The sequence below is a fragment of the Bombyx mandarina genome, chromosome A1 (genome assembly GCF_030267445.1).
Source record: "Bombyx mandarina strain Sakado chromosome A1, ASM3026744v2".
Taxonomy (NCBI): domain Eukaryota; kingdom Metazoa; phylum Arthropoda; class Insecta; order Lepidoptera; family Bombycidae; genus Bombyx; species Bombyx mandarina.
The window spans coordinates 6,267,715-6,286,015 of NC_143234.1; the positions used below are offsets into that span (position 1 = coordinate 6,267,715).

Below are 18,301 nucleotides of genomic sequence, written 5' to 3' on the forward strand. Positions count from 1 at the left end.
ACAATAGTTTTGATGCAACATTCTGGTGTGTACAGGTTGTCAAGACGAATGATACAAAGACTGAATACAAGGTAGAAGGTCTCAAAGAAAAGATGGTTTACCAGTTCCGTGTCAAAGCTTACAACAAAGCTGGAGTTGGTGACGCTTCAGAGCCCACTGACAACCATCTATGTAAACATAAGAACCGTAAGTAAAATCAAATTTATTTTTTCAGTTATTATTGATGAGCATAATAAAGAATAATGTTAAACATCTGCCCTTTAAGTTTTTAAAATAGCAGAATATTGTTTTCTACTAATGAAAATATAATTATTGCAACAGTTTTACAGTCACATTCATTATTTTTAATATTAGTTTTGATAACAATATAGGTAATGCTAAAATACCAAACTAAAATATATTTTTGGGTAAAACAAAAACATAAAAAACTAATAATAAAAACAATAATTCTAAATAATATAAAATATTACTCAATGAAAAGTTATTAAACAATTTTGTATTTGTCACAGTGTTTTTTGTATTATAATACACTACTTAAATATTCTCTCTAATAATATATTTAAACACTTCTAAGGACTATGAGACATGAAAAAAGTAATTAATTTAAAGTTCATAAGTCTTCTGTGTTCTTACACTTTTTTGTTAGCAATTACCACATGCATTAAATTTAAAAAAAAGAACAAAATTAAATAGTGAATTCTTTTCGTTCTTGGACATCATTCAGCTTATTCTGGATGATAACAGATGCATAATACCCTTTTGGATAAAATAAAGTTGCAATTATAACATTATTAATATCAGCGTTAATCATTATTTAAACTCTTTTATATTGTTCAAAATAGTCAAGCCACGCATCGAGCGCAGTACATTCAAGTCTGTTATCATCAAGGCTGGTCGTACTCACAAATGGTCTGTGGATGTCATTGGTGAACCTCCACCAGAGACCACCTGGTAAGTTGCTCTTTATCTCGATTCAGTATTGAGCACTTTTATTTTATGATGTGAAATTCGATAAATTTATTTTATTTATACTTTATTTCAGTTTTTTTTTTAAAACCGTAACATTTTGTTAGTAAGAATTACTTATAATCTATGTTAGTAACTTAAATGCATTGAATCTTTGTGCAAACATAATATAGTTGTCATTGTTGTAGTTGTGATATAAGGTTTTTCTAAAGGTAAAAATGTGATTTCTGAAAATAAGTACCAAATTATTACATTGGTTTAAATTATTGATCTCAATGTCAGCTAAAACCCTATATAAGTGGAAATTTAAGTTTCATCTGCCAGTGTAATAGATACACAATTTTCTACGTTTTGTTTCTTAAACTAACCGCAAGATGGCACTAAGCTGTTTCAAACTCCAAACTGAATCGCGATGACGAGATACTCAGTGTTGCAATGACTTTCTGAGCCCTTTGCGATGTAAAGCATACTTACCTGGCGTAGGGGATACCGTGATCAGTTAGGCGGTTCCCCCAGGGCCCAGGCTGCTCCATTGCACTGCGGAGTGGTTGACCCTTGCGATTATCCCTAATGCGGATAACTCGGACGCGTAATTTTTGGTAGTGAGGACTGCGTACGCGCCGTCCTCTCATTTTATACCTTATACACACAACTTCTATGTAATATACACGTCATATAATGTTACAAGTTACAATCAACTGTGTGCATTAAGTACACATTTATAACTTACTCACTAAAGTTTTTAGCTTAATGTTTCATTTCGGAGATTTATTTTGTATTGGTCCATCTCATCTCTCTACAGTACTTTGCACAGCTGTAACTAAAAAGGTAGAAATGACTTGAAGTATGCTTAAAATAAAATTTAGCTCTTAATTAGCAATTCAGGAAAACAATTCCTTACATACTAATCAGACAGCTCAATAAACCGGAGGAACAAATTTTACATTTTAGAAATCAAATATTTTGTTACTATTAAAAATAATAGTTTATTTTTCTGACAGATATGAGTAGTAGAATTATTATTTCAATAATATCTTAAGAAGCACCCCACGCTTTTTTTAAATAAAATATATTTTACACCATTTTCAATTTAAATTTTTTAAAGGACAATGCCCATTTTCTATGGGCGTTTGGGCCCCTAAAAAAAGTTGTCCTGTCATGATGGTTTTAACTTAATTTGATAGACAAAGAAATATCGTTTCATATTCAGAAAACGATTTTTATATTCTCACCTAGGTTTAACAGAAATCTGTTTTTTTCTGCAGCTAAAATTAAGTTGCTAATTGTTTTCTTCGAAATCAATAATCGTTCTCATAATTATTTACAGTATTAAATAAGTTAATTGTGGTTAATGTTGCTAGAAATAAGCCCTAATAAAGCCCAAATCCGGAAGCCGGCAACGATATTGTTGATGTTGTTTTTAAATTCACCAATAAGCAGGCAAAGAGCGTAGCCTATACAGCCTAGTCTGTCGAAGTTATATATTTTTTATGTCAATAAAAAGCCGGTGTATCTCTTTTTATTGCTTTTTGGGAGTTTTGACGTCAACTCGACGAATACCACATTGACTGAGCATGAGCTTACGCAGACCTTTTATACACAATATTACAAATACAAATAATACAAATTACACAATAAATTATTAAAAAAACATTAAAATAAAAATTCAAGTGACGCTTCACTCGGGTTGCTGCCAAAACTCTCTGGTCATATATAATAAGAAGAGTAATGGTAGGCCATCGATATTTTTACTAATGGAATCATTAATATCTAAAAATATTAAATAATTCATGGTTTTAAGTAATAATTATTATTACAATAAATATTTAATTGAACAAAAATAAACTAAGAAGCCTTCAAGTTCAAGTCACAAGCAACTCTTTCGTTTGACAGCATATAGGTTTGCTATAAGGCTGTATGGGCTAAGCCCTTTGCCTATTGGCGAATTTAAAAACTATGGCATGGATAGTTTTGGGATGTTATCAATTAAGTAATTTATTTTTTTGGAAAACAATGCCGGGTTGAAAGAAATGTTGATACATAAACTAAACAACGTGAAAAAATAAGGCATAGTTTTTCAAGTACAAATAGTTTTGACATAAAGTTGGCCCACTTTTGGGCATTGTTCTTTATTTTCTATTTTTTAGTTGAATTTTATATAAAGCGTGTTTTTTGTTTTTTTAAACTATTATTTATTTTTCATTTTTTAGTTAAATTTTCTATAAAAGCGTACTTTTAAAACTATTAAGTACTTTAACATCAATTCCTGCCTTATCGACTATAGACAAAAATTATATAAATTGGCAAAAATCTTATTTTGCAAATTGAATAATGGAATAATCTTATCAAATTATATTGTCATTAGTCCTCGATAAATCTACAGTTTTAATGAAATCTGGCCGTTTAAATTGGGTCAAAATTGCGTCTAAAGGAGTCAGTTACAATATACAAACATACATACAAGTGAAGCTAATATACAGCGTGTAAAAAATATACACTTTAGATTGTGTCCTGAAAGCGACATCTAGTCAATAATAACATCAAGTTTTACAAATTTAAACAGAGTTAAATTCTGTTTCAAACATGAACGGTAGATGGCGCTGTTATTAATTTTTCAGATTTTAAAATTGAAATCTGAAAGCTTTGAAACATCACTCTGCATAAATGTAATTTAAAAACTACAGGAATAGGCTTGAATAAAAAGCCGAACTTAACTCAGCCTTAATTAGTATTTTCTTCGGAATTTAGTTGTAAAATTTAAGTTATTTTGATGAAATCAAAACTGAAATATTCATAACATCTTAAACAGTCACCTACGAATAAATACTATTTATTTATTATAATATCTACGAATAAATATTATTTATTATTTAAATATTATTTATTCGTAGACAATCACAATGGTTTTATAGTTTTGAGAAGGGATTTTGTGTAACGCCATCTCGTGAAGTTTTTCGGTATTACAAAACAAAAATGTCCCTCCAACAGTAACAATGCAAGTATCTAAAATATTTAGGTACTAGATGGCATTATTCTAAATTTTGTGTGCCAAGCATTTAATAATTTTGCGTAAAATCGTGTTTTTATTAAAAACCTGTTACATAGATACGACTTAAAAATTATCAAATTAGTGTATTGTTATCGGTCCTCGATAAACGTAAAAAGTTTGAATGAAATCTGGCCGTTTAAAGTGGGTCAAAATCGCGTCTAAAGGAGTCAGCTACAAACATACATACAAGTGAAGCTAATATAAAGCGTGTAAAAAAAAAAGATGAACACATTGTTATATTTAAAATAGTACTCAAAACATAGATGGCGTGCTAATCACTATATTAATAACGTAATGCACCGCAAGATGGCACTAAACTGTTTCGAACTCCAAACTGAATCGCGATGACGAGATACTCAGTGTTGCAATGACTTTCTGAGCCCTTTGCGATGTAAAGCATACTTACCTGGCGTAGGGGATACCGTGATCAGTTAGGCGGTTCCCCCAGGGCGAGGCTGCTCCATTGCACTGCGGAGTGGTTGACCCTTGCGATTATCCCTAATGCGGATAACTCGGACGCGTAATTTTTGGTAGTGAGGACTGCGTACGCGCCGTCCTCTTATAATAGCCTTTACAGTACACATACATTATAGGACCTTAGTAGTCTCTTCTTGATTCACGTGCTAAGTAAATAGTATTTCTCGTGTACTGGTTCCCATTGCTTACAATAGAATAGATCCAAAACCTTAATTCGAATAACACTGTAATGTTTATTGATTACATAAAAAAAAAAAATGGTTTCTAGGTCTTGGCGGGACAACATTAAGCTGGTGAACACAGAACGCATCAAGATTGAGAATCGCGATTACCACACTGATTTCACGATCGTGAACGCAGTGCGCCGCGACACCGGCAAGTACACGCTCCGCGCCGAGAACTGCAACGGCTCCGACGAGGAGACAGTCGAGCTCACCGTCCTCAGCAAGCCGAGCTCGCCCAAAGGTGAGGCGTACTGTCGGCCACAACGAGCTACACCGGAATGTTTAAGTTGATTCTAAGAGATCACTGAAATTAGAAACGGGAACGTTTTATTTAGTAGAAGCATTTGTAGTCGAACAAATGTGATGCTCACGTGAAACTGTCTCCAGTAATTAGGGTGTCAAAAAAATATAAATAAAATTAGGGTGTTAAAATCGTAATTAAGAAGATACAACTGGATTACAATTTATAGATGTTTTTATATTTTTTTCTAAAAGACGTTTTCGTAACTTGAAAAGGCGCTCAAATTCGCCACGTACCATCCGGCTTTGGAATGAGTTCCCCTCCACAGTATTTCTAGATATTATTATGTTTTTCTAACGATACTTGTGGAGTGATATGTGGGGTGAGTGGCAGCGACTTGGCTCTGCCCCTGGCAATGTTGATGTCCTTGAGCGACGGTAACCACTCACCATCAGGTGGGCCGTATGCCTAAACGGGCAATAAAAAAAAATTAAATTCACAGGACCTTTGGAGGTTACGGATATCCACGCCGAAGGCTGCAAGGTCAAATGGGAGAAGCCGGAAGACGACGGTGGCTCGCCGGTCAAGGAGTACGAAATCGAGAAGATGGATGTCGCTACCGGCAAATGGGTCAGAGTCGGAAGGTACGTAGGGTTTTCTAACGTTTACGGTAAACAGCGGCTTGGGTCTGCCCCTGGCATTGCTGAAGTCCATGGGCGACGGTAACCACTCACCATCAGGTGGGCCGTATGCTAGTCTGCCTACAAAGGCAATAAAAAAACCTTTATTAGGTACTTACGTCTTCTGAGTAGTTGTCGGTGCTCATACGTGCAACTTCACTGTACGATCTATATTACAAGTCTTATTACTATTCTAATAAATACAACTCTGTTCATGCTTCGACTCGAATAGAAATACTTTTTGGGTTTTTCTTCTAATGGAGAGAGCATTAGAATAAAATCTTAAACATATGTGTGTGTTTGTATGTGAAATTAATGGACATCAGGAACATAGCCATTTAGTGTAAAAAATATATTGAAAGTCTGTATAATGGAGTGCCACAAACGCCCGGTTCGATTTTATAGCAAAGCTAGAAGACTAGACCCCGTGATCTCATAATAGTTATTAGGTATATTACTTTGAAAACAGCTCACACAATGCCAGGCTCGTCAAATTATTCTTCTGATTTCAGAGTCGCCGGCGACAAGAAGCCTCTGGAAATGGACATCACTGGGCTGGAGCCAGGTCACCAGTACAAGTTCAGGGTTACTGCTGTCAATGACGAAGGCGACTCTGAGCCCCTGGAAGCCGAGCGGGCTATACTCGCCAAGAATCCATTCGGTGAGTCGAGTATACTAACTATATAGCAATTAAAATCATCAGTTAAGTTTGTCTCAACTAATAAACATGTATACACATTTAATTGTAACATTTTTACTGGTGGTAGGACCTCTTGTGAGTCCGCGCGGGTAGGTACCAGCACCCTGACTATTTCTGCCGTGAAGCAGTTTCGGTTTGAAGGGTGGGGCAGCTTTTGTAATTATACTTGAGACCTTAGAACTTATATCTCAAGGTGGGCGGCGCATTTACGTTGTAGATGTCTATGGGCTCCAGTAACCACTTAACACCAGGTGGGCTGTGTGAGCTCGTACACCAATCTAAGCAATAAAAAAAAATATGTGTTGTTTCAAATAATAATTGTATTTGATTAAATCAGATGTGTCCGAGAAGCCGATGAACGTGGAAGTCGCCGACCACGACAACCAGAGCGCCGAGATCAAATGGGAGCCGCCCAAGTCCGACGGCGGTGCGCCGGTGCAGAAGTACATCATACAGAAGAAACCCAAGGGCGGAGACTGGGAGAACGCTGCGGAGGTTAGCTCAGATTTTGTTGTCGCGAAACTTCTCGAAGGTTCCATTCAAGTTTGACAGGGCTTCATAAGACTTGGTGATAGATAGTGGTGGATTTTGTTAAGATACTGGTGGTAGAACCTCTTGTCCGCTCGGGTAGGTATCACCACGCTGTCTATTTCTGCCGTGAAGCAGTAATGCCTTTCGGTTTGAAGGGCAGGGCAGCCGTTGTAACTATAGTGAGACCTTAAAACTTATATCTCAAGGTGGGTGGTAGTAGATGTCTATGGGTTCCGGTAATCACTTAACACCACGTAGGCCGTGAGCTCGTCAACCCAACTAAGCAATAAATAAAAAAATTGAACTTTATTTGAAAGCATAGTTAATGTTGATGTTCCCGATACCTATTTTTGAGAGTTAAAAATATAAAAAAATTGCATATCTTGTATGAAAACAAAAGCATAGCTCTATTAAAAGTTTCCCATTGCTCTGGTAGATAGTATAAGATGATTGATGAATACTAGAGAGAAGTTTTTTTTACTAGAATCTTGACATATATCCTTTTTCCAGGTTCCCGGTACGCAGACGTCAGGAAAAGTGGAGGGTCTGCCCGAGGGCAGCGAATTCCAGTTCCGCGTGATCGCTGTCAACAAGGCCGGACAGTCTGAGCCTTCAGAGCCCACCAAGATGACCACCATTCGGCACAAGGCCTGTGAGTATCAACCTCAATGCTGTCAATGTATCAAGCTGTGAGTATTCCGCTGCGAGTCATGAATACAAACGCTTGGGGCATCCTTAATTACGACCTGGAATGCCAAATTTTTAAAACAAAGCCGTAATTTCAATAAAATAGTATTTACATTCTTTTTTATTTGCATTTCTCCAGCATAACATAAGTTCAAATAAGTAACCAACAAATAATCTACTTAAGTTGTATTTTCCCGTGCTATCTGAGGTTAATATATTATGGAGACGGAAATGTTTATTTCTTGTTTTAGTGAAACCGCGCATCGACCGCACCAACTTGAAAGCTTTGGCCGTGAAGGCGGGCAAGCCTATATTCTTCGATGTGAATGTTAGGGGAGAACCAGCGCCAAAGGTGCAATGGTTCCAGAAGTGGAAGAATGAAGAGAAAGAGGTAAACTGTTTTCAGTTTTATTGTCTGAAAATAGAGATCGTTTTGCTTTGAAAAGAAAAAAAGGATTGTATGGTTTTATGAAATCACGGTAAAAGTGCAACTTTTTTTCACATTATAGACATTTAACTCTGACAAACAACATTTAAATTAAATACTGATAAAAACAAACAAAATAGCGTGGAGCACTGGCACAAATGAGTAATAGTCTATACACTACACGGTCAGCTGCTGCGGACTATAGGCGCTGCCATATTGGCCTTGGCTGCTCTAACGAGCGCCTTTACTTTATCCCTACTCCGCCTCCGAGCGTCACGCGACATGCAACACACAGACGAAAAAGTTTGAGACGATGTAATAAAAGTTTCACTTTAATAAGCTTCAATTACTGTGTTCTATAATTATTAGGGAATTTACAAAAAAACTGCAAAATTTAGTTTAGCGAGCGACAGTTCTGGTGCAACACTATGGCCAGAAACTAAATATGTGGCAGCCCTAGTGAGATCGCGGTGTTCTAACAGAGATACCTCTTCTTCCAGGTCACGGCCAACGTTATAAACGTGGACTACAACACGAAACTGGACATCAAGGAGTCGGTCCGCGCCATGACCGGCACGTACCGCATCGTGGCGACCAACGAGCACGGCAAAGACGAGGCCGAGGTGGAGATCACGGTGCTGTCCTCGCCCAGCAAGCCCGGCGGCCCGCTCAAGGTCTCCGACGTCACCAAGAACGGGTGCAAACTGCAGTGGAAGAAGCCGGAAGATGACGGCGGTTAGTAACGCTCGAATATCGAAGCCTGCCGAGTTTCCGGACGAATCTTTGCAGTGGGTTGCAATTCTGATCCGGTAGTAGATTAATTCGCGAAGCAGCTGCTCTTGAGTTATTAGATCTCCTTCGGAGTCGCTCGGGCAGCTGTTAGAAAATCTCACCCCTTATGGTTGAGCCCGTGCTCGCCGACCTGAAACTGGACAGGCTTTCGTCCTGGGGCTACCACTACTTTATAGTAAATACTCATATCTTGCGTCTTCTAGATTAATAACAATGAATGTTTGTATGTTTGTCGTCTATGCCTTCCTGAACCAATAGGATTATGATGTAACTCGCACTTTTTTTTCTTACCTAAGCTGATAGCCTTGAGAGGCTATTTCAGCGTAACCTTAACTAGTAGGTGAGCTTACGGGGCTCAAACCTGACCACGTTGCTAACACGAACCCTAGCAAGAGCCGTGCTTCGCAGAATCTACCACGGGGTTGCTCGGGGCAGTTGTTGGCACTACGGGTGACGATCACAATGCCATCAACGGACGACAGGCGGCGCTAGTAGGCTTAACAAACTTTTTTTAAAGCAATTTGAAATGTCTTGCACTACTGTCTTATTAAATGTATTATTGAATTGGATCGAATGTTAAACAGGCAAACCTGTCACCGGCTACATGGTCGAGAAGCTCAACAAAGCGACAGGCCGATGGGTGCCGGTCGGCAAGACCGACGACACGGAGATGGACATCAAGGGTCTCCAGGAGGGCGAGGAGTACGAGTTCAGGGTCAAAGCGATCAACGACGAGGGAGAATCTGAACCGCTCAAGACCGACCATTCGATCATCGCTAAGAATCCTTATGGTGAGTTGCGATTCGTCTTCTTAGTCAATTTATACTGATGGTAGGACCTCTTGTGAGTCCGCACGGGTACCACCGCCCTGCCTATTTCTGCCGTAAAGCAGTAATGCGTTTTGGTTTAAAAGTGGGGCAGCCGTTGTAACTATACTGAGACCTTAGAACTTATATCTCAAGGTGGGTGGCGCATTTACGTTGTAGATGTCTATGGGCTCCAGTAACCACTTAACCACTGTGAGCTAGTACACCCGTCTAAGCAATAAAAAAAATTTGCTAGTGACTGATAACAACTGATAGTGAAGTGAAATATCTTTGATATATTTCTTTTTATTGCGTTGGCAAGCGAGCAAGATCACGGCCCACTTCATATTAAACGGCTATTACAAGTCATAGATATAACAACATACATTTAATCAACCAACTCAGGTCAAATTGATACTCGAAATCTCAATTTTGCTGTATAGGGGTTGTTTCAAGCTTCGCCACATAAATTGGTACGATTGTGGGAGAGAATAATTTATGTAACAATATTTCCACAGACATACCTGGAAAGCCTTCGGTGCCGACACTCGAGGACTGGGACGTGGATCGCGTGGACCTCAAATGGGAGGCGCCGAAGAACAACGGCGGAGCTCCCATCACCGGTTACATCATTGAGAAGAAAGAGAAATACGGGCAGTGGCAGGAAGCTCTAGTCACAACGGTAAGCAGCACCAGAGCTTTTCTAACTTTTTGAAGTAAAACTTCTTTAGGAACACTTGACTTGGGGAGTAAGCTGGTGAATGCGTGACGAGAGCGTTACGAAAAGTGTGATCGGGCGAAGCGAGCAGTAAGTTAGTGAAGTTAGAAAGAGAGAGATATAGTTTAATTTAGTTTAATAGTGTAGGGACAAGAGATAGGTGCGAGCACATTTTCTATTTCTCTTTCTCTTATGGCCAGTAACGTTTCGTATATCTAAGATACAGTGCCTATTGTCTGTGTCACACTGTAGGAGCGAGAGGGAGCAGTGCGCGCGCACATTTTCTTTCTTCCTCGTAGCCAGGGTAGTGAAATATATAATATTAGTTATATAATATTATAAAACTGAAGAGTTTGTTTGTTTGAACGCGCTAATCTCAGGAACTACTGGTCCGATTTGACATCACGCTAAGATCAATACAAGCGGAGCACTAATAAATAACGTTCCAAAATCGGGGTTTTTTCCCTTTTGAGAGCTTCCGCTGCGTGCGCTGCAGAAACGGTTCAAGTTTCGCTCAAATAATGTATGACAGAATTGTTCCCATTTAAAAGACCCAAAAAAAAGTCGCCGACAGCATATGTCTATATGTTAAGGTTGGCTCACTATAACGTTTTTTCTGCTAACCAAATTTGTTCTAAAATAAAGCATTCTGTGTGAACTATTCCACGCGGACGATGTCGCGGGCAAAAACTATTAATATTATATATCTCAGTCAGTAATTCATTGGCGAGTTTGCTAACATTACTTGAATAATTGATTAAATTAATTGATTTGAGGAATGTATTTGTTTCTAACCTGGTCAAATGACGAAGAAAATGTTGACATCCCTAACTTATCGTGAATATTGCAGACGCCAGAATGCAAGGCCCGCGTTCCGGATCTGAAGGAAGGCAACGTGTACCAGTTCCGGGTTCGAGCCGTGAACAAGGCGGGCCCCGGTGAGCCCGGCGACGCCACGCAGCCGCACACCGCCAAGGCGCGCTTCTGTAAGTCTCGACTCTAAGGTATTGAAGTGATTATTGTGATATTAAGAAAAAAAAAACTGATGGTTAGGACCTTTTGTGAGTCCGCACGGGTAAGTACCACCACCTATTTCTACCGCCGACCAAGACTTGGTGAGTGCTGGCGTCAATGAACGTCTCGCGACATTGCACTGGTGGTAGGACCTCTTATGCGTCCGCACGGGTAGGTACCACCACCCTGCCTATCAGTTATGCGTTTCAGTTTGAAGGGTGGGGCAGCCGTTGTAACTTTACTGAGACCTTAGAACTCATATCTCAAGGTGGGTAGCGCCACCGGAGTAGAATTCATCCATACTACCTGGAACCACTGCGTTCATTCACAGCGCGTTTCCAGAGATCTTTTTACCACGCACCATCCGGCTTTAAAATGAGCTCCCTTCCACGGTGTTTTCCGAGCGTTATAACATGTCCTTCTTCAAACAAGGCTTGTGGAGAATACTTAACGGTAGGCAGTGGCTTGGCTCTGCCCCTGGTATTGCCGAATTCCATGGGAGACGCTAACCACTCAACAGAAGAATTCCATGGGAGACGCTAACCACTCAACAGATGGGCCGTATGCTTGTCCGCCTACAAGAGCAATAAAAAAAAAATAGATATACATATATACATATCAAGAAATGGTCTGTTGTGTGTGCGTCGTTGATAGAAATAATTTCCTAATACACATTATTTTGCAACAGTGAAGCCTTACATCAACCGTGACAAGATGGTGGCCATCCGGGTCCGCGCCGGCGCCACCATCAAACTAGACGTCGACATCAGAGGGGAACCGCCTCCGACCAAGACTTGGACTTTCGCTAAGAAGGTACGCCATCACAACTCTAATGAGGTTTTCTGTCACATAGAAGACCTTGCCAGCTGTGAGGAACCGCGGCACGAATCGGGACTCTTCAACCAGCTTAAGACGTAACTATGCTTGAGACCTTAGAGCTGATATCTCAAGGTGGGTGACGCATTTACGTTGTAGATGTCTATGGGCTCCAGTAACCACTTAACACCGGGTGGGCTGTGAGTTCGTCCGCCCATCTAAGCAACAAAAAAAAATGACCCAAGTTTCTTTAGCGGCATCACACGGTATTTTCATCAGATAAGCTTTTTAAGGTTAACCTTCGTTATGCTGTCAGAATTTCATTGCACGCTGAAAATAGGCCGAAGTCTCAAAACTATCATCAGCATGCATGTTCTTGTCTTTCGCCAATAACTAAACAGTTGAAATTTTTACAACATTTTTCTCAGGACATTAAAATTGTTTTATTTTCAGGTCCTGGAAACCGGAGCCGGCATCAAGATCGAGAACGAAGACTACAACACTAAAATGCAGATATTCGACTCCTCGTGGAAGAACAGTGGCGTCTACACCCTGAAAGCTGAGAACGATTCGGGCGTTGACGAAGCCACGGTCGAGGTCACCGTCTTAGGTATGTGCTGTTTATTAATAAATACTGTTTTCATTTAATTAAAAATTACTAGCTGACCCGGCAGACTTCGTAGTGCCCCAATCGATAAGTAAAAGACCTAAACTTTTGTATAAAATAAACTTGAAACAAACAAAAGGAATCCGTCTGACGGGGGACACATCACAGGAAAAACAAAATTGTTATTTTTTTATTTAATTCCGAGCATTTTCATATTTAATCTTTTAACCTTCTCGGGATGTAATAGTCTTTGAAAATAGAACCAGAATAATGTTCAAACTTATAATTTCAATTAATTTTAGTCGAATATCGATTACTGGGGGACCCTATTAGATTTAAAATGCTAAAGATAATCGAATTCTTATAATTCGTTAACGGTTATCGATAATAAAACAAAACTTTATACTACCAATTTTTTTCCAGACAAACCTGGCAAGCCCGAAGGTCCGCTGGAGGTGTCCGACGTCCACGCCGAGCACGTGAAGCTGAGCTGGAACAAGCCCAAGCACACGGGAGGGCTGCCGCTCAGCGCCTACGTGGTCGAGAAGATGGACACCCTCACCGGGAAGTGGGTGCCGGCCGGTACCGTGCAGCCCGACACCACCGAGGCCACGGTTACAGGTACGTGCTACAACCAGAACCATCCAGTCGGATGTCCGAACTATTCAGAGAGTTTTCTGCTGTCACAAAGATGCGATCAATTGTAGTGTGACTAGTTGAAGGTTTCGAATTATATATTTAGTATTTAAGATTTAAAATTAGACAAAAAAAACATCTGAATTCGTGTGTTTTTTTGTAAAGATAATAACATCGACCTTATGCTTCTTTATATGTCGAGAAACATTCGATGTGAAATTCTACATCTTCAAGCTACTTATTTCCTTATTTATGTCATGTTCTAAGATTACTTTAGACGTTTTCACTGGTGGTAGGACCTCTTGTGAGTCCGCACGGGTAGGTACCACTACCTTGACTGTTTCTGCCGTGAAGCAGTAATGCATTTCGGTTTGAAGGGCGGGGCAACCGTTGTAACTATATTGAGACTTTAGAACTTATATCTCAAGGTGGGTGGCGCATTTACGTTGTAGATGTCTATAGGCTCCGGTGACCCCTTAACACCAGGTGGGCTGTGAGTTCGTCCACCCATCCAAGACATAAAAAAAGATGCATAGCATATCGTTTCGATATTGATGAGTTTGTTTTTCTGGTGCAGGCCTCGAACCCGGTCACACGTACCAGTTCCGCGTGAAGGCTGTGAACGAGGAGGGAGAGTCGGAGCCGCTGGAGACCGACCACGGCGTGCTCGCCAAGAACCCGTACGACGTGCCCGCGCCCCCCGGCCTGCCGGACATCGTCGACTGGGACGAGAAGTCCGTCAAGCTCAAGTGGGAGCCGCCCATCCGGGACAACGGGGCGCCCATCACCGGCTACATCATCGAGCTCATGGACAGAGACAGGGGCGAGTTCGTTAAGGTAGGCATAGTCCCAGACAGGGTTGACAGAACATAATAATATGTTAACATATTGTTGTAAAAATGTAAAATATTTCACTTGATTTAGTGGGAGTCGAATGTCTATTATTTATTATGTAATTAATTTGTACCAGTTCAATAGTTGTCAAAAAGCTCGATATTTCGGAAACAGGATTGTTTGATTATTTTATAATATATGTATACCAGCTGACCCGGCAGACTTCGTAGTGCCTCAATCGATAAATAATAGACCTAAAATTTTGTATAAAATAAACTTAAAACAAACAAAAGGAATCCGTCCGACGGGGGACACATCACAGGAAAAACAAAATTGTTCATCGGAATTCAGCCGTTCTCGAGTTTTAGCGAGACTAACGAACAGAAATTCATTTTTGTATATATAAATAGATAGATAGATTGATATAGAATATCAAAAACGTTTAAAGAAAATCATTCTTCTTAATGGAATAAAAATAAACAATGCATAACTTTATTAAGTTAGGAATTTAATGATAATTCGTTGAATTTCTGCCGCCAGGCCGCCGAAATCCACGGCAACGTCTGCCAGGGTACAGTACCCAAGCTGGAAGAGGGCAACCAGTACCAGTTCAGGGTGCGAGCCCTCAACAAGGCGGGACAGTCTGAACCCTCAGAGAATACTAACTGGCACACGGCTAAGCCTAGATTCTGTAAGTAACAGTTTTCTATAATTTAAAGAATGTTCTGCGATGAGCATTAAATTGGCTTCGTCATATCGGATATAGAATAACGCTACATCATCTCTGTACACAATTTTTTTTGGGTGGACGACCTCACATGCCACCTGTTGTTAAGTGGTTACTGGAGCCCATAGACATCTACAACGTAAAAGCGCTATCCACCTTGAGATATAAGTTCTAAGGTCTCAAATATAGTTACAACGGTTGCCCCACCCTTCTAACCGAAACGCATTACTGCTTCACCGCAGAAATAGGCAGGATGGTGGTACCCACCCGCGCGGACTCACAAGAGGTCCTACCACCAGTAATTACGCAAATTACAATTTTGCGAGTTTGATTTTTATTACATGATGTTATTCTTTCACCGTGGAAGTCAATCGTGAACATTTATTGAGTACGTATTTCATTAGAAAAATTGGTACCCGCCTGAGATTCGAACACCGTTGTATCGCTCAACACGAATGCACTGGACGTCTTATCCTTTAGGCCACGACGACTTATATTTCTGACTAGCGACCCGCCCTCGCTTCGCTTCGGAAACATTATATTTTATTATTGATAGTTGAGTCCCGTGATGTTACCCGCGGTTATACGACAATATAATACGATACGATAAATACGACAATAACCGCGGGTGACGCCGCGGGGTGAAGCTAATCTAAAAAAAGTAGCCTAAATTACTCCTTATATCATTAGCTACCTATCTGTGAAAGTCTCGTTAAAATCGGTCCAGCCGTTCCAGAGATTACCCGGAACAAATAGATAGACAGACAAAAATTGTAAAAAATGTTATTTTGGTGTATGCATCATATATAATATATATTCATATGCATGTAGTAAAAAGCGGTTATTTTAATATTACAAACATACACTCCAATTTTATTTATACGTATCTAATAGATGTTTAATTGGAAACGTTTGTGTGTCGGTGCAGTGAAGCCGCGCATCGACCGCACGAACCTGGGCGCGGTGACGGTGAAGGCGGGCCTGCCCGTGTCGCTCGACGTCAAGGTCTTCGGGGAACCCCCGGCCACCGTCACCTGGCACTACAAGGGCGAAGAGTTAAAGAACAGGTAATAATATCGTCTGCAGCAGGGGTGAGCAGCCCTTTCAATCGATGGACCGATTTAAATTTAAATGTTTTGACGGGCCGCACGTAGGTTAACTCTTATTAATAATTTACAAAATTAGAATAAAAAAATATAAAACTAAAAAAGAAAGTATAGATTTTATATATAAATTTTAATGCAAGATAAAAACAAATAAGAAAAGAACAGAAACGATAAAGTCGATAAAATTTATTCAGTTTTAGTAAATGCTTGGTGGGCCGCATGTTACTCATCCTTGTTCTATAATGAGAGCGTCTCCTCCTCTTCTGTTTTTTTTTAATTTTCATTATGGCAACTCGATATTTGCTATGCCATTGTTGCCAGTATCGACTTTAAAACGCTTAATTTTTACATAAATATACTTCACATCAAAGATGAATCGAAATAAAAGGTAGTGGGATTATTGGACATTGTAATTAATTTGGATGAAATTGAATGAAATGAAATGAAACGGATTGAGGGGAAATAAATTAACGTTCTAGTATGATAAAGTGTCGGAATTGAGTCTTTAGAGGAATCCGAGAAACTATGTCTTTGTTTCATTTTATTTTCAAAATAAAACAACTTCGCTGTACACGTTCCCATCAAAAAGTATGTCACTTCATTAACTATACTATCTTAGGGAAGTGTTTAATATTATCGATACTTTCAGTTAAATTGCAGGAGGTATTTGACGTTTGTGATTGAGACAAAAAAATTTTTCGTTATCATTACATCTAGCGATAAAAATATAGGCAACATTATCGATATTGTTTTGTATTAATCGAGTACTGTAAATGTTACTACTACGTTGTAATTTTTTATCGATACCAGGGAAAACCTCGAGATAATAAACGTGGACTACAACACGAAGTTCCTAATGACGAAGAGCAAGCGCGCCAACAGCGGCGTTTACGTCATCAAGGCGAAAAACGAAGTGGGAGAGGACGAGGCTGAAGTCGAAATCACTGTGCTGGGTCAGTTGACTATTCTAAACATTGCCACTTTAGTCTATAAAGTTGCATAAAACATGAAGACACAGACAATATATTTCATTTAAAGACCGAAAAATATTAAAATCGATTTTACTTTTCAGTGTAAATTACTTAATCAGTGTAAAGCTCGCGGCTGACTTGGTGGAAAGTGGCAATTAGAGCCATAGACATTAGCGCAACCTGAAAGCCACCACCCACTTTGAAACTTGCTGTACAAGTCAGAATTGTATTGTATAACGGCTGTTTTAACCATCAACTGTGTCACTCACAATACGTTACCAGGAGTAAATACTGGAGATTGTCAGAGCTCACAAGATACAAGAAAGTGAATGCCGTCCCCTAAAGATATAACCTTTCTATTTATATTCTATAACTATATATTGTATATTATATTCTACGACTTAGTTAGATATCTCGTTGGATGTCTTATTTGGAATAACACCTATTCTACTTTTAAAAATAAACTCAACATTTATTTTTTCCCGTCAAACTTAAGGACGTTAATGGAACCAATTCTAAGAGTTATTCTGTGTTTACCAAAGTTTAAGTTCGGAACCCACTTAATGAGCTATTTTGTATTTAATTTTATCAAAGCTTCACTTCAAAATGTCGTCAGCGCGATTCAGGCATTGGTCAAATATCTTTTGTCCTTTTGTTTGTCTGCTACACCAACACGCTCTGCTTATATACTAAATTAATTAGTTTTTCTATTATCCGAACAGGTAAACCATCCAAGCCTAAAGGACCACTTGACGTGTCCGATATCACGAAGAACGGCTGCACGTTGACGTGGAAGAAGCCGGAAGACGACGGCGGCTCTCCCATCGAGTACTACGAGATCGAGAAACTTGATCCACTCACTGGTGAGTTACTGTTGATTTAACATATCGACGTTTGAAAGGCAAACGTGACTAAGCGACAATGCGTGAACTTTACAGTAGACTAATTTAAAGTTGAAATACCTGAAAAAAAAAATATTTTAACGAATCTAGCTGTAAGATTGAAATGATCTTAATACACCTAGAAATATGTATTTTTTGCGCATCGAATATGGTTATTGCCTATCATTTATGTACAAAGCAGTTATTGTAGCTTAGTCACGTTTGCCTTTCAAGCGGCGAATATCGTCGTTATCAGACCAAAATCTGCTATGTGCACTTTTTGAGATTTTTAATTTTTGACCTTTTCGTATAGTTTACAGCCCTATGTACCATATAAAATAAAACTGTTATGTGTCAACAGCTTTAATATTTATCTATAGCTTTCATTTGATATAGTTCTTAAAAATTCAC

At 39.3% G+C, this 18,301-nt stretch overlaps 1 protein-coding gene and 2 non-coding genes across 12 annotated transcripts in view; all 3 read left to right on the forward strand.

The window, feature by feature from the left end:
• The window catches only part of bent (projectin protein bent), a 155,731-nt gene that overhangs the window by 78,881 nt on the left and 58,549 nt on the right, over positions 1-18,301 (forward strand). For all 10 annotated transcript variants that reach the window (XM_089739465.1, XM_089739458.1, XM_089739460.1 and 7 more), the window contains 20 exons: positions 36-186; positions 843-951; positions 4,761-4,957; positions 5,460-5,601; positions 6,150-6,298; positions 6,675-6,832; positions 7,379-7,520; positions 7,807-7,946; positions 8,483-8,717; positions 9,359-9,565; positions 10,099-10,262; positions 11,149-11,284; positions 12,001-12,125; positions 12,582-12,738; positions 13,159-13,356; positions 13,949-14,208; positions 14,746-14,896; positions 15,861-15,999; positions 16,849-16,991; positions 17,732-17,872. In XM_089739465.1, the coding sequence (XP_089595591.1) occupies positions 36-186; positions 843-951; positions 4,761-4,957; positions 5,460-5,601; positions 6,150-6,298; positions 6,675-6,832; positions 7,379-7,520; positions 7,807-7,946; positions 8,483-8,717; positions 9,359-9,565; positions 10,099-10,262; positions 11,149-11,284; positions 12,001-12,125; positions 12,582-12,738; positions 13,159-13,356; positions 13,949-14,208; positions 14,746-14,896; positions 15,861-15,999; positions 16,849-16,991; positions 17,732-17,872 (3,244 nt within the window). The remainder of the gene's footprint in view (positions 1-35; positions 187-842; positions 952-4,760; positions 4,958-5,459; positions 5,602-6,149; positions 6,299-6,674; positions 6,833-7,378; positions 7,521-7,806; positions 7,947-8,482; positions 8,718-9,358; positions 9,566-10,098; positions 10,263-11,148; positions 11,285-12,000; positions 12,126-12,581; positions 12,739-13,158; positions 13,357-13,948; positions 14,209-14,745; positions 14,897-15,860; positions 16,000-16,848; positions 16,992-17,731; positions 17,873-18,301) is intronic.
• Positions 1,433-1,595, forward strand: LOC114248704 (U1 spliceosomal RNA). The gene has a single exon (XR_003624960.2). It is a non-coding gene; the product is annotated as a U1 spliceosomal RNA (small nuclear RNA).
• On the forward strand, positions 4,414-4,575 carry LOC149499486 (U1 spliceosomal RNA). The gene has a single exon (XR_016325725.1). It is a non-coding gene; the product is annotated as a U1 spliceosomal RNA (small nuclear RNA).